The sequence below is a fragment of the Indicator indicator genome, chromosome 10 (genome assembly GCF_027791375.1).
Source record: "Indicator indicator isolate 239-I01 chromosome 10, UM_Iind_1.1, whole genome shotgun sequence".
Classification (NCBI taxonomy): Eukaryota; Metazoa; Chordata; class Aves; order Piciformes; family Indicatoridae; genus Indicator; species Indicator indicator.
In genome coordinates this window covers 18,642,238-18,666,787 of record NC_072019.1, presented here as the reverse complement: position 1 = coordinate 18,666,787, position 24,550 = coordinate 18,642,238, and the positions used below count along the sequence as shown (strand labels likewise).

The following is a 24,550-nucleotide window of genomic DNA, read 5'->3' as shown; positions in this document are numbered from 1 at the left end:
GACTCGTTTCCCCATGTCTCCTGGGCATGACCTCAGCAGAACAGGAATGAAAACACTGTGAACATAAAAACACCCAGGAAAGACGATTAAATCCTCTGCCTACCTGCACTTCACCATCAGGCATGGCCTCACCTTCCCCTCCAACACAAGGTTACTCTGATTTGACAAAGTGACAGCTATCAAAGGAGGACAAGGAAGAACACTTATCCTACCTTTTTTTTCGTCTCCACCCTTTTTTTGTTCTCTTTGCATTCCTTCCACTGCAAGAAAATGAAGAAAGCAAAACTTCACACTTTGAAAGGTCACCGAGAACCAGTGCATGAGCTGAAGTAGCTCTCAAGGGCCCCCACCCAGACAGCCATCCACACCAGTTCCTCAGCACCACATCTCTGCATCTTTTGAACATCTCCAGGGATGGGGATTCAACCACCTCAAGAAGAATTTCAGTGAAGAAGTTTCTTCAATACCCCAATAAACCTTCCCTGGTGCAACTTGAGGCCATCTGCTCTCCTCCTATCACTTGTTACTAGAGAGAAGACACCAACACCCACCTCACTCCAACCTCCTTTCAGGGAGTTGTAGAGAGAAAGGAGGTCTCCCCTGTGCCTGTTTTTCTCCAGAGTAAACTCCAGGTTCCCATAGCCACTCCTCACAAGACCTGTTCTCTAGACCCTTCACCAGCTTTGTTGACGTTCTCTGGACTCACTCCAGCACCTCAGTGTCATTCTTGCAGTGAAGGGCCCAAAACTGAATCCAGTACTCAAGATGTGGCCTCACCAGTGCTGAGCACAGGGCGACCATCACTTCCTTACTCCTGCTGATACAGACCAGGATGCTGTTGGCCACCTGGTCACACTGCTGGCTCATAGTCAGCTGGCTGTGAAGCATTCTGGTTTCCTACATTATTTTTTTAGTCTGTTTTCTAATTTCTGATTAAGAGCAATAAATAAATAAGTGCCCAACTGCCACTTCCCTAGTTTTCACCACCATTCACACCTACCAGCAAGGCAACCCCAATTACCTGCATGCTCCCTGAACCCTCAGTAGGGAACTCCTCACCATCCAGCATGCAGAGTGGAGGGACATGGTTTAATGGCCATGGTGGTGCTAGGTCAGTGGTTGGACTCAATGATCTTAGAGGCCTTTTCCAACAGAAATAATCTATTACTAGATCAAATTAACTCCTGCACGGAGCTGCGGCAGGCTCAGGCAAATGCTGGCTTGGCTGTGCCTCTGTAGACTCCATCTTGCAGACAGAAGGGCTGGAAACAATTTTGCTTTAATTACTTTTTCAAATGCAGCCAGCAGATGGTTTGGTAACCCGAATTCATGAGTCTTTCCACAGCTCTAGGCTGCTGGCTTGGAAACCAAACCCAAGAGTGACCTGGGTAGTGAGGAACCCATCGTCCCTGCTCTACCAAAATGCTGGCCGTGATGCTCAAGATGTAACTGCCCAGGCTGTCCAATAAGGACATCTCAAGGCTGCCCAGGCCATTGGCTGCTATTGCATACCCTGCCTGCAATCTCCAGCCACCAGCACTAGCAGAAAGTTGTCTCCATTTCTAGCTGTTGGTCTTCTCAGCAACTAGACAAACAGCAGTTGGGTAGCCCAGGGCTGGCAGGGACATTAAGCAGGCTGGTCTCTGGTCCCAAGTGTTATTTTTGGTTGGGGAGGCTCCAGGCAACAGGCTGGCTGCTCCTGAAGAGCACTCATGCAGCACAGGACAGCCAGAAATAAGGGACAATTTGCAAGTGCACCACAGCCTGTGGTGTCAGTGCCACCATGCTCAGAAACAGCCTGGTAAGCCTGGAGAGCCCATGAGTATATAACATGGTCCACAGCTTCCCTGGAGAGCATGGCATGGTTTCTTCAGGGTACAGGGGGACATGCCCTGCCCATACATCCCTTTGTCACTTGGTCCTTTGTTTGTTCCCATGAACCCATGCCCAAGAACATCCAAGCTGCTCTGGAAAGGCTCATAGGCTAGGTAAGCAGAGTCACTTTTCTTTCTGTCTCTCACCCTGACCTGCTGTGTGATTTCCCACTAGTGGCTTCACCTCTCCCTCTTCATGGCAGTCACAGGATTGCTGGGCCATTGTCCATGATGAGTCCATGCCCATCAAACTGGGAACAATGACTGACAGTTACACACTGGCTGCAAACCTAAGCACTCCAGCAGGGGGTTAATAATACAGCCAGGCTGACTCTCCTGACCCAAGTGGTTTACTCTTCACATGTAGTCCCCACCCCTCTATGAACACCTATATGCTCAGCACCCCACAGCACCCAGTTGCAGAGCTCTGCCCCCAGAGCAGCCACACCATAGTGCAGAGGAGTTAAGGCAGTCCCCAGAACCTCGGAAACCTCTGGTGAAGCAGGCTTGTTTTTCTCTTACCAAGTAATTTGAAATTCTTGGAAGGCAATCAGGAAAGTACAAAGTATTCCAGCTCAGGACAGCCTGGGACTCATTCCTTAGAGGCACAATGGTTGTTTACTCAATCCCTCATACATTAATATCTAAAAATTCATGAGTTCAATTGTAAACAAGAAGTACTGGCTTTACAGTGTTGCCTGTTTAACAATAGTGGTCCCAGCCTGAATGCTGATTTTGTTATCTTTCTTCTCATCTTGCTATCAAAGGGTCAAGATCTTGCAAAATTATGGGAAATATTTCAAGCCCGTTTATGCCTGGTTTTGAAACTCATCCCTCTAAAACCCAAGGCCAAAGAAAGACTATTTCAAATCAACATCGAGGAGTACAGGCAGGAAGAAGTGCTGTTTGTGCCAGCACTGTCCTCTGGCTCAAGAACAAATGAGGGAAAAGCCGGCTGCAGATCCATTTCTGCTGGAAATCTGTAGAAGATTCCTAATGACTGAGAGGGAAGGTCCCCAAGGCAATCTCCTATGGGGACCAGTAGACATGAAATAACCCAAACCCAGCCTATGTCCAAGACAAAGCACAATTAGTTCCTGGAAACACTCATATTAGCAAGTTGCCTATGGTGAGCAAAGGTCTCATCTGCATTCATCAGCCCAAGGACGCTAAGCCCAACAGTCCAGGACTCTTCCCAACACTTCATCTGAGGAAAGCCTCTGAAACTGCATCCCAATGGCAAGCTGGCAAGCCCAGCTCCTTCTGTCAGAAGGAGCTGTGACGGATGCAGGATGGACATGGCTCAGAGCTCATCAAAGCTCACCTCCCCTTCTATCTTTGCTGACTGGCACTACTGTAAGCCCTTCTCATGCCAGGTCTGTGCAGCCTCAAGCTCCCTGGCTGGGCCCACTTGCAGATCTCTCTCCCTTTTGTGTCTGATGCTTACTGGGGAACACAAGATGAGACCACAGCTGTGGGCTCCAGGAGGTTCCCCAGGACGTTCACAGCTAGTCTGGTAGCATTTCCTGGCTCCTTTACAGCCCTCCGTAAACACATTGATGTTTCAGGCATTTTCATGCCAGGGAACAGGGTTTTAGCTCAGCTTTCTCATCTCTCCTGAGCAACAGCTATTTGTTTAGGTAGCTTAAACAAAATAAGATCCATCCCTCTTGCTTGCAGAGTCAGAACAGATCAGCTAGCTCCACCTCAATGCTTTCTTGCACTTGTGCAGAGCTCAGATACTTCCATACAAGCCCTTGCTTCAAGCAGGTGAGAAGAAACGAGGCAAAAAGTACTTTCAAGGCTGATAAGGGCTGTGTATGAAAACCCAGCTTCTGCTTCTGGGTACAGAGCCTCAGGCTGTGGAACAGCAAGAAGGGGATACAAGAGGAGGAGGGAGCTTCCTTGAGCAGGAGGTTCATGTATCTTTATCTTTGCTGCTGTCAAAGGGCAATAGCTGCGATTGCAGCATCTTGGAAAGTTACCATGCAGGCTATCTCCAGAGGACATCAACAAGTCTGGAAAAATCACCTTCACTCTCTTGATAATGATTTCAGTGTACCAATGAACTCCAAGGCAGGTTCCCAGGGAGGAATCACCTCTACTGGCAAGAAAGTCAGCAGCTTACATTTGAGTGAAGTCTTTGGCTTGCTTAAACTATAGGTACCACCTGAGATGCATGAGCCTGTGGTTGCCCACTGTTTAAGCTGTGACTTCTGCCCTGCAGAAACCAACCAGACAGGTGGGGTTTTGGGGTAGTCATGCAAGTGCTGCCAAATCACTACCCAGGGGAACAAGCTCTCAGACAAGCCCAGATTTCAACCAGTGAAGAAACTGGAAAGGAAACACTCCATGGTTCAATCACTCGCTCTTCCTGCCCCATGAAACACAGCAGGACTTGGCATCTGAGAAAGTCCGTGGGCCTCTGATCTGTACTGCTGCCTCTTGAACCAAAATGACCTCCACCAAGAAGTTCGCTACTAAATCAAAACCTGCAGTGCCACAGCAATGCTAGAGGTAGCATCTGGTTCCCTGTTCATTCCAGCAAGCAGCTAGCTCCATGGGTATCATGGCAACATCCCCTCTGGGACATTTGGATCTGTGTTTGCACACCAATATTCTCACTGGAAGAGCCCAAAGTCTGTCTCCAAACACTGCCCTTCAGCCCAGCTCTCCAAGGAGCACATCTGCACCAAACCCAGCTGGGACCATGCTGATGCCACTCAGACTGGTAAATATCCTGTTCTGATGAAAAAAAACATCCATCAGGTTATGGTTGGAAAGGCTCCATCTGCTCCCTCTATGGGCTGGAGGTACCATCCTGAAGACTACAGGCAGGGTGGGAGCTCCTCCCTGACCGCCTGTGGTGACCACAGCAGAGCACAAAGCCAAAGTGCTTTTATGGCTTTGCCTGCCCAGATCCTCACCTCTCACCCATCCTGCTGGTCAGCCAGTCCACCCCAGAAGGCAGCTCCCTGTTTGTCTTGGATGACCTCCTGCCAGAGCAGAGCTTTCCCCAGCACGGCTCTTCGGCGCTGCCAGCGAGCGGATTTCCTGCCATTTGATCTAAATTTGCCTCTCATTTCATCAAGTGCCTCCTGATTTCCTTCAGCAGCCCTCATCCTTCCATCATGGAGGTGGCCCCACAGCCCAGGACTTTTTGGCAGGGAGCTCAGGGACTGGTCTGGTGGTCAGCGAGCAAACGCTGATGTTCCATGCCTCCTCTGGCCCCAGGGCTGGAGGGGCGGAGAAGATCTTTCCTCCCTTCCCAGGCGGATGAAGCATGGACATGCAGTGCCCTCTGCCGATCTGAACACCGAGGGAGACGTGGGAAGGAGCAGCATGCAGGGCTGGGCAGCTTTGCAAACCACTGAGTGAGCTGCCAAGCCTCTCGCCTCCCTGCTAGATTGCTCCTTGCTGCCACAGCAGAGACAGAGCATTTATCTCTGCTGATAAACTCTTGGAACAGCTGTTTGAGAAGCCAAGTGGCCCAGTTGGCATCAGCCAACTCCACATCTGCATGTTCTAACTATTTAAAGAAACCAGAACATCTTCACTACCCTCTGCAGGCCCACCCACTAGGTTTGAGCAATGGGGAAGGCAACAGCCTGGCAAGCCAGGCAGAGCAGTAAGGGACAAGGAGCCAGCGTGAGGGACAAGATCATGTTCCTTTTCTTCTTGACCAGAGGCTCTTTTTCCCAAAATAAATGTGCTGCTTTATCTTGAAATAGTAGAAATAAGTAGCTGCACAGGGAAGACAGGCTGCTGGTCCCAACTGTCACACGGAGGAGAAGAGCCTTACCAGGAACCTCGTGGAGCAGGTGTGAAACAGAGACATCACCCCACCAGGATCTCACTGAATCACTGCTCTTGCCACACAACACTTACTGTCTATCTTTGTGTTCCTAGGAATTAATCAAAGGCCCAGAAAGGTCCCTTGGACTGCTCCTGCTCACAGGACTGTAGGTGAGGCTAGCTGTAGCCCAGCATCATGAGGTGCAAGCCACTACCAGTGGATTTAGCAACTGTGAAGAGTTTTAGGTGTGTGAGCTCTGCCTAGCTTTCTTTGGCAAAATGGGGCAGAAAGAGCAACCCACTGGTTTGGCTGGAGTTGGTAGAGCCCTTCTGAGGCCCTGCAGATGTAATGGACCAGGGCTGCTCCAGTGCAGAGGAAGCTGAGAGCATGGCACAGCCCCCAGGCCACCCTGGATCCCCACCATTGCAGCAGAGCAAACCTGGAGCTGCTCCTGAAGCAGCGCCCAGCCAAGGGGCTGGCAGGACACCCATGGCTCAGACCTGGAGTGAGATCTAGAGGCCACAATACAGGCAGCAAAGTCCATTCCTAGTTAATAAGAGTCACTTTAAGAGATAAGGCCACCCAGAGAATGATAAGTTTATAACACTGGCAGCAATCTGACCCCCCCCAGGTTTACGTGGCACAAGCCATGTCCAGCTAGATCGATCATCTCCTGGTGTTGCACTGGTATTGGCTCCTTCCCTGACTGCAAAGGCTGCATATTCCTTATCTCTGCTGCAGGGGAAGGTCACCACTAACATGCAATACAGTCAAGTTTTGATTGCTTTCACTTCTCCATTAGTTTTTCCTAGGATTTCTAGGTGACTGAGACACAAATCCAGGGGAGAAGCACCTGGCTCAGTTTCACACTCGATTCCAAGGCAGGTCTTTCTTTCTCCTCATTTCTAGACATGGCTTTTCTGATTCTGCCAGTGTCCTTCTCCTGGTAACTGCACCCCCTCTCTGCCATCAGTCCCTGCTTGTTACATACCACATTTACCAACCTCTTGGACAGAGAAGACCTCCTTGACCTTCACACTGTGCCTCGGTTTTCTTGGTGCTCCTCCAAATGACTCAGCTAAGGGCCAAGGTGAAAAGCCAAGGCTCTCCTGTAAACCAAAGAAGTGTTTCAGAAGAGAGCAGCACATGAAACCACACAGCATCAATACAGAGTCCAGCTTGAAAACCTCAGTGCCTCTCTCAGGACCTCTCATTCAATGCAATCACTCTCTCATGAGAGAGAACGTCTTGTTTGCAATGTTTCATTTGGTGCATCAGCCCAGGACACTTCCTTCCTCCCTCCAAAAAGCAGCTCCTGCTGCAGCAAAGCTTGGCTGCTGTCTCATGGATGACGTCTAGGTAAATGCAAAAAGAAAACAGAGCCACGTGGATATTCCCAAGAGGAAGAAATTAGGCTCAGGCCACAGAGACCTGCTGCCTTCTGGCACAAAGCCTTGATTTCTTTATCCTAGAGCCATCAGCCTCCAAGGTACTCACATCCTTTAGCATGGAGCTGAGCTTTGGTGACAGAGGCACCACGAAGACCCATTCCTGTTTCCATGACCCACATAGCCTTTTGTCAAACTGCACGTCTGGCCCCAGCGTGCTGAGAGAGCACAGCTGGTATCTCTGTATTACACCTCATCAGGAGATACCCAGCTGGGACAATCACCACCCCTCTGCACCCCTTATCTCTTTGTTATCTCACACCAGCTGTAAAGGGCTGGCAGGAGAGGTGCCGACTCAGGAGTGCTCAGCTGGAAGGAATTAATTTCTTTTTTAGCACTGGCAGGGCCCTGTGCCAACCCAAAGTCCTCCTGCCCGAGATGCTAAGGGTAAGTGTGGTTCAGTGCCTCACTCCCTGGGCCATAGCTTGCTCCCAAACCAAGACAACATGCTGTGGAGCTGGGCAGTGGGGAAGCCAAGAGGATTCACAGTACACCTTTTAACAACTCGAAGTTCTCTCTCAGTACCTTCTGGCCTCTCCTGCACAGGCCTATGATGAGGAGCCTTGCCTGCTGATGTTAGTTTCAGTGGCAACACCCAGGAGCTCCCATCTACACCCAGGGCAGATGCCAGTCCTATTTTCTGTACCATTGATGTAGCCTGCAGCATGTTCTTAGCCTGGGGAAGTCATCAAAACCCAAGGCCACTCTTCAGGAGCCTGCCCCAGGCAGGCAAAAGGCTCCTACTTCCCTGAGCTCAGCAGCTTTGCCTGATAAAGAATGGGATGGAGCTGCTCAGAGAAAAGGAAAAACTCCAGCAAGGTGGGGGTTGGTCTCTTCTCCCAGGTAACAAGTGATAGGACAAGAGGAAATGGCCACAAGCTGCACCAGGGGGAGGTTTAGGTTGGATATTAGAAGAAACTTCTTTACTAAAAGGGTTCTCAAACATTGAAGGAGGCTCCCCAGGGAGGGGGCTAAATCCCCATCCCTGGAGGTGTTTAAAAGCTGCAGAGATGTGGTGCTGAGAGGCATAGTTTAGCACCAGACTTGGTAGCATTACGTAAAGGTTGGACTTGATGATCTTGAAGGTGTTTTCCAACCAAAACAATTCTATGATTCAGCACTGGCTCTCCTCCCATCAGATAGAGCGCATGGCAGTGCAAAGTCCCTGAAATACGGCTCTGGGGTGGACCTGTGGCCCCAGGACACGGCCAAGGCAGGCAGTGACAGCTACTAGCCCAGCTTTCTATCCCACCAAGGCCCCTCCTGGGGCACAGGAGCATGCCCTGAGCACAGGGAGGAGGTGCTGCCATCTGAGCCCTGCAGCCTGATGCACCCAGAAAATACTCACTGGCACAGGGTGAGTCAGGGAGAGCAGGTGTGGCACTGAAGCTCATGTCCCAACCACACCAAGCCTTAACCAAGCCTTAACCAAGCCTTGGGAGCAGCTTCCCCCCATTACTAAGAACAGCTGACCAGCTCTGCAGTATCTCTGGTTCACAGGCACCTTCCTTGCTTCAGTTTCCCCAGCTCTTCAAGTCATACCCCCCCGGGGCTTGGCCAGAGCCAGCCTGGGCTATTTTACATCCTGGGGCTACCCAGCTGTGACCAACCTGGTGTAAGCAGCCCCACAACTGCCTCTGCCAGGCAGGACAGGAGGGCAGCAGGCAGAAGTGGGTGTCTTTGCCTGCCCCCTCACTCTCTTCTCCTGTCTGGGTGGCCATGGGGACCCGAGTTAGCCTGGCCAAGGAGCATCTCTACCAGGCACTCAGTGCTGCTTTAAACTCTCAAGCTTCTGCTACGGCTGGACCCACTGCCGAGGGGTGGCTTTGTCCCCTGTTTCCAAGCTGTCAGCACAGAAAGTATCTACCTGCATCCCTGCCTCTCTGCCTGTTGTTCTTGCAGGGCGACATTGCCATCTGCTGCCTGCTGCTCGGCAGGACATGCCAGCCCGACAGCCTCCCAGCCCGACATCCTCCCAGCCCTGGCCCTCACAGCGTCAGAGGTGGATTCGCCTTGGAAAGGACCTTTAAAGCTCATCTAGTCCAAGCCCCCTGCAGTCAGCAAGGATATCTTCAACTAGAACAGGTTGCTCAGAGTCCTGTCCAACCTGACCTGGGATGTTTCTATGGATGAGGCATCTCTCACCTCTCTGGGCAATCTGGACCAGCGTCTCACCAGCCTCAGCATAAAAAAAAAAAAATCTTCCTTGTATCTGGTTTAAATCTCCCTCTTTTAGGTTAAACCCATCACCCCTTGTCCTGTCACAAGGGCCTGCTAAAAAGATTCTCCTCTTTTTTTTCATAGCCCCCCTTTAAAGGGGGGTTATGAGAAAGGTCACAATAACATCTTCTTGGAGTCTTCCCTTCTCCAGGCTGAACAACCTTCATCCCAGCTTTCAAGGGGACTATCCCTGTGGGGACCCTCCAGCACCAAGCACCACAGATATTGGGGCAACACCCACACCACTACCTCCATAGAGATCTGCCTTTCAAGGATGCCCCTGTGGCACCAAATCTTGAGGGCAGCTCATTGCTCATGGCTCCAGCTCAGGAGTCCCACCAAGCATCTAGGTCCACCCTCCTCAAGAGCTGTAGCCATGGCTGGTATGCTTGTTTGCAACTTATGGACAAGCAACTATCCAGCAGCATGGGGATGGCAGAGCAGCACCCCAAACCAGGGCTGTGACTCTGCTGACAGCCTGGTTTTGCAAGCACCAGCCTCAGCACTCTGAACTGTCACAAAGCAAGTCCTTGTCAAGGAGCAGTGCCCTTGGCTATGCTGGTGACTCACCTGCTGAATAGGAACACACACCTCCAGCTCTTCTTCCTTGAGTTCTTCATCTGGAAACACAAAGATGGTATTTTTTTAACTCATAGCCACCCCAAGAGACATACATTTAGTTTAAACATTAAAGCACTGCATATTGTTTCTACAGCTTAAGGTAGAAGATGCCATCAAAGGGAGGAGAAGAGTAGTAATTATCTGCAGTTCAGAAGTTTAATCTTTAGAGAAGAGGCTGGGTTTGCAGCTATACTTGTGATATTCTTCTAAGCTGATCTTCTTTAAGAAGCTGAGCAGTTTACAATTGAGATTACCTGCCTGAAACAGGAGGTTTCCACAAGCAGCCTTGGGTTTATAGGTCACCAACACAGACTAAGGCTGTTGGTTGCTGTGATCTTTGAGAGGGACAGGATCACAGAAGATGGCATGGTAGCATTATTGGAGGTCACTGCCAGCAAAAAAATAGAGGAGAAATATGGATTCCCTATCCCAGTAACTTGCATGATAATAAATCACAGAGTCATTTGGGTTGGAAGAGACCTTGAGGCTCAGGTCCAACCATTAACCCATCACTGCCAGGTCCACCACTAAACCAAGTCCCTCAGCACCACATCTATGCATCTTTGAAATCACCCCAGGGATGGTGATTCCACCACTTCTCTGGGCAGTCTGCTCCAGGGTTTGACAGCCCTGTTGGTGAAGAAGTTTTTCCTCATATTGAACCTAAGCCTCCCTTGGCACAACTTGAGGCACCCTTGATTTCTCTTATGCTGTTGGCCATGACTGCAGGGACTATCCCCAAAGCCTGGCTGACAGTCAACAAGAGGCACTACACCCTATGACTTCTGAAGGGATCTAGATGCCTTCATACATGAGCTTACAGACCCAGCAGCACTTCTGTAGGAAACAGCATCATTGTCTCTTGCATGAACTGGTGCAGGATGCAGCTACCAGCACTGATTGCTGGATGATGGAAGAGGAGGAAGGTGTGATTTGTGTGATTGCTGTTGCAGAAGGTAGAGAGTGGTGGGATGTGAGGGGTCACTAACCTTTACTTGGAACACAAGGGAGCTGAGGAGAGCTCTGCTGGGAACAGATGTTTGTGTCAGGTATCAGGATTTGCTGTGACATTTCCTTTGCTTTCCACCCAGCTGCCCCTGGATCCCAGTCTTCCCAGTTACTGGCACCTGGGTGTGCCTCAGCCTCAGTGGAGTTGTGGCACAGACACCCAAGGTCTAACTTTAGACATCCCCAGAGAGCAGGGACATCAGCTTAGGATTGCTGCTCCATAGCTGCCTCATCCTGATGGCCCATGGAGGTGGGGGTCTTCTGAGACAGCCCTGGGGCATCCCCTCCTCTAAGCCTGTAATTTGGCTTCCAGTTTGCCTTTGTGCCTCTATGATGAGCCTGGGAGTAGCTTAGACAAGGTACTATTTGGGCTTCCTCCCATCATTGCTTCTCTGTGGGCAGGCAACATGGTGTTTATCCCATAACCTAACACTGGTATCCAGGGACTGCAAAGAAAAAGAGAAGACTTAAAAAATAAAAATTAAAAAAAGAATGAAAAAAGAATAAAAGAAGCACTTACTTGTGTGATGCAGATTTTGTGACATCTTTTTCTCCTTAAATCCCTGTTTTCTCAACCAGGCTGTAGGACTTCCTTAGTGCACAGCATCTCAGAAGGCTTTTTCTTGGCTGCATCTTCAGCACAGAGCTGTGCTGCAGTGAGGAACCAGCCCAGGAGAGCACATTACTCACAGACCTGAGGAGGACAGTTGGGTGTATTTTTTTCCTGACAATATTTATCCCCTATTTCAAGAGTCTGAAGGGAAGAGCAATACCCAGTAAAATGATCTTTTGCAGCATTTCTTTTCCTCTCAGCTGAATGCCTTCCCTGGGCAGGGAAAGAGCTGTTGTATGGGAAAGAACCCCTCCAGGTAGCCCAAAAACCCAGCATGGCTGGAGTGGGACCAGCAATGCCAGAGTCACCATGGGACCTCCCCAGCTCGGCCATACTTTTGGCAAACCTGTGCTAAAGAGAGACCTTCAGCCCTGGTCCCTGCTGTCTTTGTAGTTTGTGAGTAAGTCCCAGCTGATGATCCCACTGATGATGCTCCTCTCACAGTAATGAACTGAACCTGCCCCCAACCTCTGCAGATCTCTCCCCACGACTTTCTCTCACCCTCTGGTTTAAACCTTCCCCAGCTATAGGTTCAAGACCTACCACTCTTCCCCAACACAAGCTAAATCCCTCTGGTTTGCAGAGATGCTGCCAAGACCCAGTGAATGCATTTTGCTGGTAAGCTATTATTTGCTCCAGTCCCACATAAGGTTACATGGGAATAAAACTATTGGGAGGAGTATTTCAGGCTACCAGAAGTGGAGAGGGAGAAACAGCCTGCACAGTGGTCAAGGAATAATCAGACAGTGACAAATATGTCTTTAAAAGGACAAGAGGCAGGAATTTAGCACAATGCACTGGAGACAGAATCACAGAATTGCCTAAATTGGAAAAGACTTCTAAGACCTTTGAGGCAAATTGCTACCCTAACACTGATAAGTCCTTGGCTAAACCACATCCTCCAGGGATGAGGACTCCACCACCTCACTGGGCAAACCATTCCAATGCCTGATAGCCCTTTCAGTGAAGAAATTCTTCCTAATATTCAACCTCAACTGAATTGAAGGTGACAGCATAAAGTCCAGAGAGGAAAGCAGGGGTAAGGCACCCAGTGAGCACTACTGGTGCTGGGCTCTCTGGAAAGGTGCTTCTGGAAAACAGGTTTGCCCTTGTGGCATGTGCAAGCAGTTATCCTGAAATGCTCTCCCACCTCTCTGCAGCAGTGAGCTGTGGCAGGAGGGGCAGCCTGTACACTACTCTCCATAGCTTCCCCTTTGGGGAGCAAGGAAATAGGTAAAAGCAGTGCTGCCATTTCCCAGTATCTCAGACAGATGGCTTGAAACTATCCAGCAGCCTCTAAACAAGGGTGCTAGTAAATCAGCATCCAGAGGAATTCAGGTTCCAAAGAGGAATTCACTGCACCTCTTCTCAGTGAGAGGAATGGGGCTGCTTCTTTTTTGTGCTGGAGTTTGCAAAGGGCTTTGCCTTCCTCAGCAGTGATTGCTCAGATGCCTTCCTCCCCAGCCTTGCCACAGCATGGGGAGCAGATGCACTTTGCTCTCCACACTCCTCAAGCAGCATGAGCTCCTTGGGCCATTTTACACATTGCAAGAAAGCAGGGTAGGGCCCACTGTCCTGCCTGCAAAAATGCAAAGAGCAGTGGTGTGAAAAATCAAACTGTCAGAGGCCTCACCTCCCCTTCTCAGTGCCCCATGTCCCACAGACAGCAAACCCACTGGCTACTGGCTGCATCTGCCTCATGGACAGGGTCTGATTTTAATTCTCTTTTCATGTTCTGCATAAAAGAGGGGAGTAGAACTGTGGCTGCATTGCTCTGTCTGTACCTAGGGGCAGGAGGCATCTTGGCTTGCCCACACCTGCTGCTGGCAGCACACAGGGCATCTGCTCTGCTGAGCCAGCACAGAGGGCTGCAGGCAGCTTTCCCACCCTCACCATCACAGCTCCGAGAAGACATCCCTGGTTTCTCAACCTTTTGCTATTTTTATCTCTCTGGAAAGGCTATGTGTGGCCAGGTGACCTTTATTAAGATCATGTTATTTAATACTGCATGATTCTGCATTAAACATGGATTTCTTTTCTCTTCTGGGCCCAGGAATGGAAGGAGAAGCTACTGCTTGCCTGGCCCTGTGACACGTGGGCTCCTTAACTGTCAAGGGAAACAGCCACCCGATGTGAAACCTGGCAAAGGATCAAGGCCTCTGTCATTAATTACATCTGCATTTTGTTTCCTGGTGGTTCTGCAGTTTACAAAACAGGAAAACAGTTAATAAAGTGCAGAAAATAAAAAGCCATGCTTTCAAATAAGCACTGCAGCCATTAGGAAGAGGGAAAAGCAGATGAGATGTGAGCATAAAGCAAAGTGACCAAAGACAAACCCAGCTATACACCAGGAAGCACCAGGAGGTCCACACCAGCAAGCAGACCTTTCACCAAGTCTTCCAGCCTCTTTGAGCACAGATGGTGCACATCAGCAACCAGTCCTACAAGTGCTCCAGCTGTGCTAAGGCCTTTACCCAGTCCTCCTGACTTGCCCAGTGCTGTCACTCACACCCTGGTGTGCCTGCACCTTCATTCACACAGCCACCCTCAAGTGGCACCAGCATCTCCACAGCCCCTGCACTGGCACAGCACCCTGATGGCTCTTGCTGAGGTGCCCCACCAACCCCAACAGCATGGCCAGTGACATTTCCTGGCATGGTGCAGGGCAGCCCTGGCCTCCCCCTGTGGCTGGGGGAAAAGCACATAGCACCATAGAATTGTTTTGGTTGGAAGAGACCTTTTGGATCATGAAGTTCAACCATCAACCCAGCACTAAACCCAGGTCACCACTAAACCATGTTCATCAACATCTGCACAGCTTTGAAATTCCTCCAGGGATGGTGACTCCACCAGCTCCCTGGGCAGCCTGTTCCAGGGCTTGACAACCCTTTTTTGAAAGAAGTCTTTACTAATGTCCAAGCAAACCTTCACTGGTGCAATTTGAGGCCATTTCCTCTTGCTCTGGGGCTTGGTACCTGGGAGAAAAGACCAACCCCCACCTTGCTACAACCTCCTTTCAGGAAGTTGTAGAGAGCAATGAGGTCTCCCCTCAGCCTCCTTTTCTCCAGACTAAACAACCCCAGTTTCCTCAGCTTTTCCTTATAAGACCTGCTCTCCAGACCCTTCAGCAGCTTCACTATTCTTTTATTGACATGCTCCATTGTCCCTCTTAGAGTGAGGAGCCCAAAACTGAACCCAGCATTCAAGGTGCAGCCTCTCCTGAGTACAGGGGGACCATCATTTCCCTGGTCCTTTTGGACCAGGCTGACGCTAGCCAGGGCTTGTGTTAGAACTCATGTCTGGGGCTGTGAGTGCCCCTGGATCCCAGGACCACAGGAAACAAGCAGAGCCCAATTAATCTGTCCCTCCAGGAGAAAAGGACCCCAGCTTGGCTGTCATGGGATCACCCCTCAGGCAAGGCTGAGCATTCTGGCCAGACCATGCAGAGGTGCTGAAGGCATTCACCCCACCTGGAGTACTGCATCCAGTTCTGGAGCCCCTATTACAAGAGGGATATGGGCATGCTGGAATGTGTCCAGAGAAGGGCCACCAGGATGATCAGAGGGCTGGAGCACCTCTCCTGTGAGGACAGACTGAAAGAGTTGGGGCTGTTCAGTCTGGAGAAGAGAAGGCTCTGAAGTGACCTTCTTGTAGCCTTCCAGTATCTGAAGGGGGCTACAAGAAAGCTGGGGAGGGACTTTTTAGGATATCAGGCAGTGATAGGACTAGGGGAAATGGAATAAAGCTGGAAGTGGGGAGATTCAGACTGGGTGTGAGGAAGAAGTTCTTCGCCATGAGAGTGGTGAGAGCCTGGAATGGGTTGTCCAGGGAGGTGGTTGAGGCCCCATCCCTGGAGGTGTTTAAGGCAAGGCTGGATGAGGCTCTGGCCAGCCTGATCTAGTGTGAGGTGTCCCTGTCCATGGCAGGGGGGTTGGAACTGGATGATCCTTGTGGTCCTTTTCAACCCTGACTGATTCTATGATTCACAGGATGGTGTAAATCCCAGCAGCACTCCCATGGGTCAAGCAAATACACACTGAGCTTAAGCTCCATAGAGAAATGGGCAAGGAAAAGTGAATCAAAACCTGAACCCTCCTGTGCTGCCAATGAGATGAGCATTGCCAAATATAGAATCACAGAATGCTAGGGCTTGGGAGGGACCTCTGAAGATTATTGAGTCCAGCCCCCCTGCCAGAGCAGGACCATGCAGGCTTTGAAAGTTTCCAGAGACAGAGACTCCACCACCTCTCTGGGCAGCCTGTTCCAGCCCTCTGCCACCCTCAAAGTAAGGAAGTTCCTTCTCATGTTTAGATGGAACTTCCTATGCTCATTTATGCCCATTACCTCTTGTCCCATCTGGGGACCACTGAGATGAGTCTGGCTCCATCTTTCTGACACCAACCCTTTAGATATTTGCAAGCATTAATAAGATCCCCTCTCAGACTCCTCTTCTCCAAGCCAGACAGCCCCAGGAACAGCCTTTCACCATATAATAGATGATGTTCCAGTCCCCTCATTTTAGTGGCCCCGTGCTGGACTCTCTCCAGTAGTTCTTTGTCCTTCTGGAGCTAGGGAGCCCAGAACTGGACACAGTACCCCAGGTGAGGCCTCATCAGTGCAGAGCAGAGGGGGAGAAGAACCTCCCTTGACCTACCAGCCACACTCCTTTAAATGCATCCCAAGATACTCTCATTGCAGAGTACATTGGATATGACAATGACAGGTGAAATATTTGCACCCTTTGCTCTCCTCCTGGGAGAGCTCCTTTCTGAAGCAGAACGCATTGAGCATTTCTACATCAATAAGCTCCCTTCTGCGAGCAAGAAGAGGGACTAGACAGTTGGTAAAAATGGCTTTTCTCAGGTACCTGATAGCTGAGGCAATTAAAAGAAAATTAAACTGACATTTCTACCTTGCACTGTAAGAGAGATGTGCAGTAGTGAAATAATTAAAAAGTTACTGCTGGGAACATCCCGTTCTCCCACTCGTCTGCTGCAAAGAACAAAAGGGCAAGAAGCATTTTTGGCTTCTTTTTTTTTTTTTTTTCTTTCTTTCATTCTTGATAATTAATTGCTTGTTACTGCTGCATCCCTAAATGCTAGAACCCAAGGGTGTTCCAAATGACGACAGAGGTATTCAGCGGTCGGGATCTGGTTTACCCAGCCTCGCCTGGTGACAAACAACAGTTTGCCAGCCCAGATCTCTCTGCTCAAGTTACCCACATGAAGGCTTTAGAGTTTCATTTTCTGGTTTATAGCACTTGCCTGAAAGGTCTTTGCAGCAACTGCCTAGGAGCAGCTCCATGACCAAGCTGCAGTTCCATCCCTTGCTGTCTCTTACTGTCCAGCACCATCTGCTTTGCCACCAGTTACACTGGTGTACCAGCTTCATCTAAGCCTCTCAGGCAGGGGAAGTGGGTCTCTGGATGGGAACCCACCTTGGAGCATCCTCATGTAGATAAGCCTAACAGTGCCAGCTCCTCCCAAGTGCTCAGCTGGTCCTTTCCAAAGATTACTTCCCAGCTGTTTTTTCACAATTCCATGAACACTGTGCTCAGGAAGGAAGATTCACCACCAACCTGAGTGTCTCATGGGACCAGACAAGGAACAGCCAGGGGACACAAGAGATGTACCTTGCTGATCTCTTCATCGCAGCAAAGGGCCTAGCATGTGTGAGAAAACAGAAAGCTCCTTCTAGACCTTTCTAAAATAAAAGAGCTATATTTATTGTCTGCCCACAGGATGCCAGCTTGGTCAGGATCCAAGTGCCAGAATGCTCTTCACATGAACCTCAGGCTTCTTGGGGCAACCCCAAGTCATCCTTGCCCTCATCATTACCTCCTGCAGCTATGCTTGGCTTGTACTTCAGCCCATCACCCAAGGACACCCCTCCTGTGCTAGCCCAATGCTAGGTTTGCTTGCAGGAGACAACAGCAGCATAAGAAAGCTTCTGATGTTTCCCAAGTCAGAGTATCCCTGGATTTCAGTCTCTCATGCAGAGTGAGGCTGAGTATACCCTGAGCTGGTGTTTAGCACTGACCTTCTGGAAGGGAGAACAAGGCTTTCTGTGGTTTTAGGACAAGCATCCCCTTCCCCAACAAGGTAAATGGTGACAGATGAAGCCCAGAGTGGGTATGTGCTGCTCCAGAGTCTATATCACTCTGCTTCAGCCTGTCCAATCTCCTGCATGAACTCTTCCAGGAAGCATTTGGGGACCAGTCTGGGAGAACAGGGAAGCTCCATGCTAGGCTGACACCATCATTTCCACTGCCAGGGGCAGTGGTTGTGTTTTATAAGACTGTACACAGTCAGCCAGCAAAGGCTTTACTGAATAAGACAGAAAAGTCACTAAATATTCTTCCTCAGTGTTTCCTGATGAGAGAAGCAAAAAAGCAATTATAGCAAACTGTGAAATAAAAGGGAAGTCAGGTCAAAAGGCAGGTGAGTGCACAATGCACTCAGCAAGGCTCTGTGCTGCAAATTGCTAAAAGCCCACCCCCCCCGATTTGTTTTTGAGCATGAACAAAACAGCTCAAGCTGAGCCTTTCCTCACTCAGAGCTGGCTATCTTCCATCTAAAGAGATCACATCAGGTTGGGGAAGTCCATGCAAAAAGGGAAAACTTTCCCTATCTCCAGTTTGAGAGAAGCAGAGACCTTTCACCCAGCCACCTCAGTGGGTCAGACCTTTACACCAACTTTGCTGCCAGCAATAACCCTTTGCACTTAGGGAAGATGTTCTGCATTGCTTGGATGCTGCTTCTGGATTCTTTATTCTGCCTTTCACAGAGGTAAAAACCTGCTGAAGGGCTGAGCCCTGGTCCTGACCACCTGGCCATGCAGTGAGTTAGTTCTGTTGTAGCTCAAACCCGTTAAGGGTAGCTGTTATTAAACAACAAGCTGCTGGCAGGGCTACCCTCCTGTCACCTGTGCATGGCTCTGAGCCCAGGGACCTAACCTCAAGAGTCCCTCGCAGCCAACAAGATGTGTGCTGATTGTGCAGAAACAGAGCTGCTCAGATAACTACTCCTGCTTCCAGGTTTGTAACAGGCAAGCAGCAGTTAAGATAAAACCCTTAATGAGAAAAGGAGTTGATAGCTCTGATGTTTTCTTCTAGCAGGTAAACAAGAGGAAAGCTGTTATGTGAACTGCACAAGCACATCCTCCTCTGGAAAACACCATTCCCATGTAGCAGGGGGTAGTTCAGCATCCTACAAGTGGATTTACAGGTGGACTGCACTCTGGTGCAGAGAGCTGCATTACCCTGTGTCATGGCCTAGCTCCCATTGCTCTTTAAAATGATTCTAACCTTGCATAGGCCCGTAACTTCTCAAAGCTTCAGACACAGCTGGGATGACCAAAATAAAAACCACTATTTCCCTCCCTATTTCCAGTATGTTATCCTAGTGAAATGCTATTCACCTGCTCTTCTGTTGGTGAGATCGCATCCCCTGCTTGTTTTCAGCCTGTAAGGAGGAGAACCGCAGCAGAGGCTCCTTATGCCAACAGAAACTTTAGAAGATCAGAGGCAGATCATCACATGATTAAACCTCACTTTAAATAAAAGCTGCCTCCTCCAGAGATTTCAGTGCCCTTTACTCAGTTTAATAGACAAATGATGGATTGCTTAGTTTACATCAAAGAGTCCTGCTTCAGACTCCTCCATAGCAGGAGAAGGCAAAGAGTGTAAGAAGAGGATGATGGTATGCAGAGGAGTAAAAACACTGTATGATAGTAGCTTTCTTTTGTGCAGGGTGCTGGAGCTACCCTTCAGAAGCAGGGGCATATTCACTGTGCAACACCTTTGCTAACAAAGAAAACAGAACCAGAGTTGCCAAGGACTGGCCAGTGATTCCAGGTCAGTGTGGCTCAGGGATATGCAGCACTGGAGCTATTCTAACTTCTCAGTCTTGAGACATTCTTCCTGTGATGGAAATGAGATGGGCAGGAATGATGGAATGAAGGGACAGGAAAGTTATCAAAGAGCAAAGAGTATTTCTGCGTTCTGTGGTTCACAAGCACCATTCAGTAATCGAAAGTACTCACACAGTCAGGATCCCCTGCCCAGCTCAGAGCTGCAGCTCTGTGCTCTTGTCCAAGTGTTTCGTGCAATGCCCTGGCAATGAGAGCCTGGAGCAAGTCCTCTGCATAGCACAGCATCAAAGGGACACACTCTTGGTGACATGACTTGGTGGAGCTAAAGGATATATTGTCTACTCTGACCTCTGCTGTAACCACATGGTTCAGTGAAGCCATGCAGTAGAGCAGGTGTATTTGCTCAGTATTTCCCTGATTCAGCTCCATATCATAACTGGCTATGTCTGTTGTAGGCTATCAACAACTCAGACTGACACCATGGGAGTGGCAGGGCCTGGGAGAGATTTCCAAACCTTTGTATTAAAAATGTGAAGTACAGAGTGACAACCTCTGGGTTAAATTGAGCTCTAAGGGATTTCCTGTAGCTTGCACAGGAGTTAGTGGAATTTTCTTTGCACACTTTTCCTAGAAGCTATTACACATTTTTATTATTCCCTTCACACACCCAAGTGCTTATATGCAAGTCAACCTTCCAGGCAGGTATCTTTTTTAACAACCTCTTAGTTAAGCCTAGTAGTTTTCATTTCACCAACCATTTACTCTTCCCATTAACCAGACCTCTGTTCAAAACACTTTCACCATTATGCTCTTACAGGTACGAATTCTACCAACTACTAACACCGAAAAGCAGAGTAACTAGATGCTCCCAATTACCACAACTGTCTAAGCAGAACAGTCACACAACATAAAGGTGCTCATCTAGTGCTGTTTAATTGGATATTAAACCCCCCTACAGCAAAGGCATCACTTACCAGAGGGAGAAGTAGGATGCTGAAAAGGGGAGACTCTAGGTGATGACTTCAAAATGGATTTAGAAGATGAGGGTGGAAACTTCATGCACGATAGCTTCTGGAATGGCTTTGTCACCTTGCTATCTGCCTTCTCTCCAGGTCATTTCAGATTGTGTTGAACAGCACAGTCCTTGCAGAACCACACGATGACCTCTCTCTGCAGATCATTTACCCCCAGTTTTCTTTCAGCCAGGATTTTTTTTTCATGGGAAGAATGCTCCTCTTAGAGAAGCTGCACAGCCCTCAGATAAGACCATTCCTTTGCTATGGGGGCACATCAAAAGCCCTTTGGAAAGCTAAACCCATACTGGAACTACCCAAAGAGGGGAATTTGGAGGTCACACTCACATTCATATGGTATGTGGGGTCCAGTCATCCCAGCAGAGGTACATTACAAAACCCCATCATTTCAGAGACAACATAACACACCCCTATGGATGGGATGCAGACCAGATCCCTAATCTGGACACTCCTGTGAGGAATGATATTAAAATGACTCATTAGTGAGGCCAGGAGAACTAGTCTCCTATTCATTTTCAAGCTGAAGTGCTGCTGCAGATAGTGGTTCAGCTTGATCTGAAGCAAGGACCTCACCTCACACACAACCATACCCACAACTATTGGATATTAGTAAAAGTTTCTTTCCTGAAAGAGTGGTCAGACATTGGAACAGGCTGCCCAGGGAGGTGGTGGAGTCACTGTCCCTGGAGGTGTTCAAGAAACATGGGGACATGGCATGCTGGGACATGGTTTAATGGCCGTGGTGGTGCTGGGTTGACAGTTGGACTCAAAGATCTTGGAGATCTCTTCCAACCAAAACAATTCTATGATTCTGTAACTGTAAAATCCCTGCTCAGCTGTCACATGGGTGGAAAGTGCTGAGCAGCCATCACCACTTTTTACTCTATGAAATATGGAAATTAATGGTGCAGTTGGTACTTTACACTCAACAGCCCAGTAGCAAATGCCAAGGTACACTGCCCTGAAGCTTTACTTCCACTGTGCTGCACAATTTCCTGCTGAAAAGACAGAGCACACTGAAAAGAGACGAGTGACATTATGGTAGCTGGAAGAGGAAAGGAAGCAAAGCCTTCTGACATGGGAAGAGAAGTAAAATTTGAACTTAAGGACAAACTGGATGCTTCTACTGCAGAGTTTTACAGTGGATTAAGTGTCATGATGAAGTTTCAAAGTTAAAAACCCCATAGGCCTGAGTTACAGCCTTGGGATGTTTGTCGGCACCTACCTCAATCTGCTGGGCTAGTGTGTAAGGAATTTTTTCTTCTCCAAACATCTAAATCTAAAGCAAAGTGAAGAGTCTAGCAGACACTTGGGCAGTACTCAAACACAAAACATGGTTTTGTTAGGAGAATCACAGAATAGATCTGGTTGGAAGAGACCTCAAAGATCATCTAGTCCAACTGAAGGGTCGATACTAAACCATGTCGCTCAGCACCAGGTCCACGCACTGCTTAAACACCTCAAGGGATGGTGACTCCACCACTGTCCTGGGCAGCCCATTCCAATGTTTGAGAACCCTCTCAGTGAAAAAATATTTCCTAATATCCAGCCTGAACCTCCGCTGGTACAGGTTGAAACCATTTCCTCTAGTCCTGTCGCTTGCCACCAAGAAGAGGCTGGCCCCCTCCTAGCTCCAAACTCCCTTCAGGTAGTTGTAGAGAGCAATGGAGTCTCTCCTTAGCCGCCTCTTCTTCAGACTGAACAACCCTGGCTCCCTCAGCTTCCTTATGTGTGAAAGCATTTAAATGAAGAAGGTTCCTGTGCAACAAGTAGCAAAGTGACTTACCTTTGGTCTTGTGCTCTGGGAATTCTGCATTCTCAAACATTTCCAGCTGTAATACTCAGCTGGACAGATTTAGAGTACACAATTCCACCAGAGACACAGATGCATTTAAATCCCTCACCCCGAAAACATGCAGCATCATAATGAAAATAAAATTTTTCCATGACTGTCAGACATTCAACTGATCTCATGAAAGTGCAGCAGAGGTACTCCCTTAGACAGAAACAGTCATGGAATACAGCTGGAAACTGTTGAGTTTATTAAGGAACTGTTTTGTGGGTTGCTTTTTTTTTCTGTTAAATAACCAATATGATACTTCTCCTCCAAATCAAAAACAATGAGCAATGGCAAGAAAAACTCAGTAGAATGCCAGGGACAGCTATGGAATGCTCTGAAGTAGCAAAGACCTGCAACAATAAATCTCCAAATCCAGTGCCAAAGAGCCATCACACTGGAGAGGGAAGGACCAGTTTATCCAGTGACCAAGACTGCAGAGAGAAGTCTCACAATCTGTGCATCTTCGTGAGAAGCTCAAGCTGACGCATCATCAGTTCAGCAAACTGAGGCAGTGCTGGCACATGTGAGCGATTTCCATCTTCTCAAGTCTCACATTTCATGACTCAGTGGTAAATAGGTTATTTTTTCATACAAAGCCAGTTTAAAGCCAGTATGTACCACCTCTACCAGTACAACTTCCAGAGATACCCATAACATAGTGTCCCCTGACAGCCACAGCTGGGAAATAGGTCCAGACCAGCCAGAGCACACGCGGCTGAATGCTGTCTCCAGCCCAACTGAGCAGACCCCGTTCAGGTAAGAAACGGCCAAGGAGACCACAGTCACAAATGAAGGAAGAATTACGATTTGTCCGGTTTGTGCGTGCGCTCGTGCCTCCGCAGGGTACCCGACTCAGTGAAGGAATGCCCACAGTAACCGCAAGAGTAGGGCTTTTCCCCTGTGTGGATGCGGTGGTGGCGCTGCAGCGATGCCAGCCGGGTGAACGTCCCTCCACACTCCTCACAATAGAAGGGGCGCTCCCCAGAGTGAGTCTGCTGGTGTCTTTTCAGCCTGAGCAGCTGGACGAATGCCATGCCGCATTCCTGGCACTTATAGGGCTTGTCCTGCCGGTGGATCACCTTGTGCTTGGAAAGCAGGTTGGGCTTATCAAAACCTTTGCCGCACGTCGGGCAGGCGTAAGGTTTATAGTCATCTTCCTCAGCCTTGCGGTTCTCAGCACAAGGCTGCTCGGCGTACTCCACAGCATGCTGGTTGCGGTGTACTATGGACCATGGGTTCCTGGCCATGCCATTGCCCAGGATGACCATGGAGCGCTCTATCTTGTGTACGTTGCGCAAGTGCCTCCAGACGTCGGCGGTGCGGATGAATCCCTTGTCGCACTCGGGACACTTGTGCGGCCGGTCGCTGGAATGGATGAGCTTGTGCATGCGCAGGTTAGCCGCACGGAAGAACTCTTTGGCACAGACGGGACACCGGTAGGAGTTTTCCAGCAGGTGAGTCTGCTTGTGCTCCTGCAGCTCGCTCACGGCCTGGAAAGAAGAGCTGCACTTCTTGCACCGATACGGCAAAGCTTCCTCAGAGACAGGCTCCAGGTCCTCATCAAACACATCAGCAAGAACGGTGCTTTCATTGTCATCACATAGTCGCTGTGGTTTCTTGGACTGCTCAGAGCAACGGGGCTCTAAATCTTTATCTTCACACCGCAGGTCAAAGTCAGTACTGGGATGGACAAAGACTCCAGCTGTACTCTCACCTTGTTTCTGGTAGTAGGTCTCATAGGCTTCTTTGTCTTCACACTGCAACTCTGCAGGAAGCTCCTGCTTACCTGAAGGTCCAGTAGAGTTGCAATGAGGACTGCATGTCTGCGAGTAATTCATATCTACCTCCTTCTGAAGGCTAGGTGTGTGGCACACTGGCTTAGTGGTCTGCCTGGAGTAATGCAAATGCTTCTCACCTGTGTCATGAACGTTATTCTCAGAGTTCCAGTCCACATTCACATCCATCCTCTGAGGCATACACTACTCCACAGCTCATCGATGATGCATACACCAAGAGCTTCAGGTCTTTCATGGTAAGTCTCTCTCATTCTCAGCTCTCTTTTACAGTCCTCCCTAGAAAATGAAGTCAAATCTTCTATCATAATCAAACCTTCGCTACAAATGTAAACTGATAATTTTCTTTTTAAATTCACCTAAAGATGAGAATTCTTCAGAAAAATGGGGCACAAACACTTTGGGCAAAGTCCTACACCATAGCTTCCACC

The 24,550-nt window shown here is 49.1% G+C and overlaps 1 protein-coding gene across 1 annotated transcript; it reads right to left on the bottom strand.

The window, feature by feature from the left end:
* Nucleotides 1-23,126: 23,126 nt before the first annotated feature.
* On the bottom strand, nucleotides 23,127-24,290 carry LOC128969197 (zinc finger protein 420-like). Its single transcript, XM_054383906.1, has one exon. It carries the CDS (start codon nucleotides 24,288-24,290, stop codon nucleotides 23,127-23,129), a length of 1,164 nt encoding a protein of 387 aa, XP_054239881.1.
* Between the last annotated feature and the right edge of the window lie 260 nt (nucleotides 24,291-24,550).

Excerpts from the sequence above, each read along its gene's own strand:
- LOC128969197 (XM_054383906.1), bottom strand. The coding sequence starts at position 24,290 with ATGGATGTGAATGTGGACTGGAACTCTGAGAATAACGTTCATGACACA.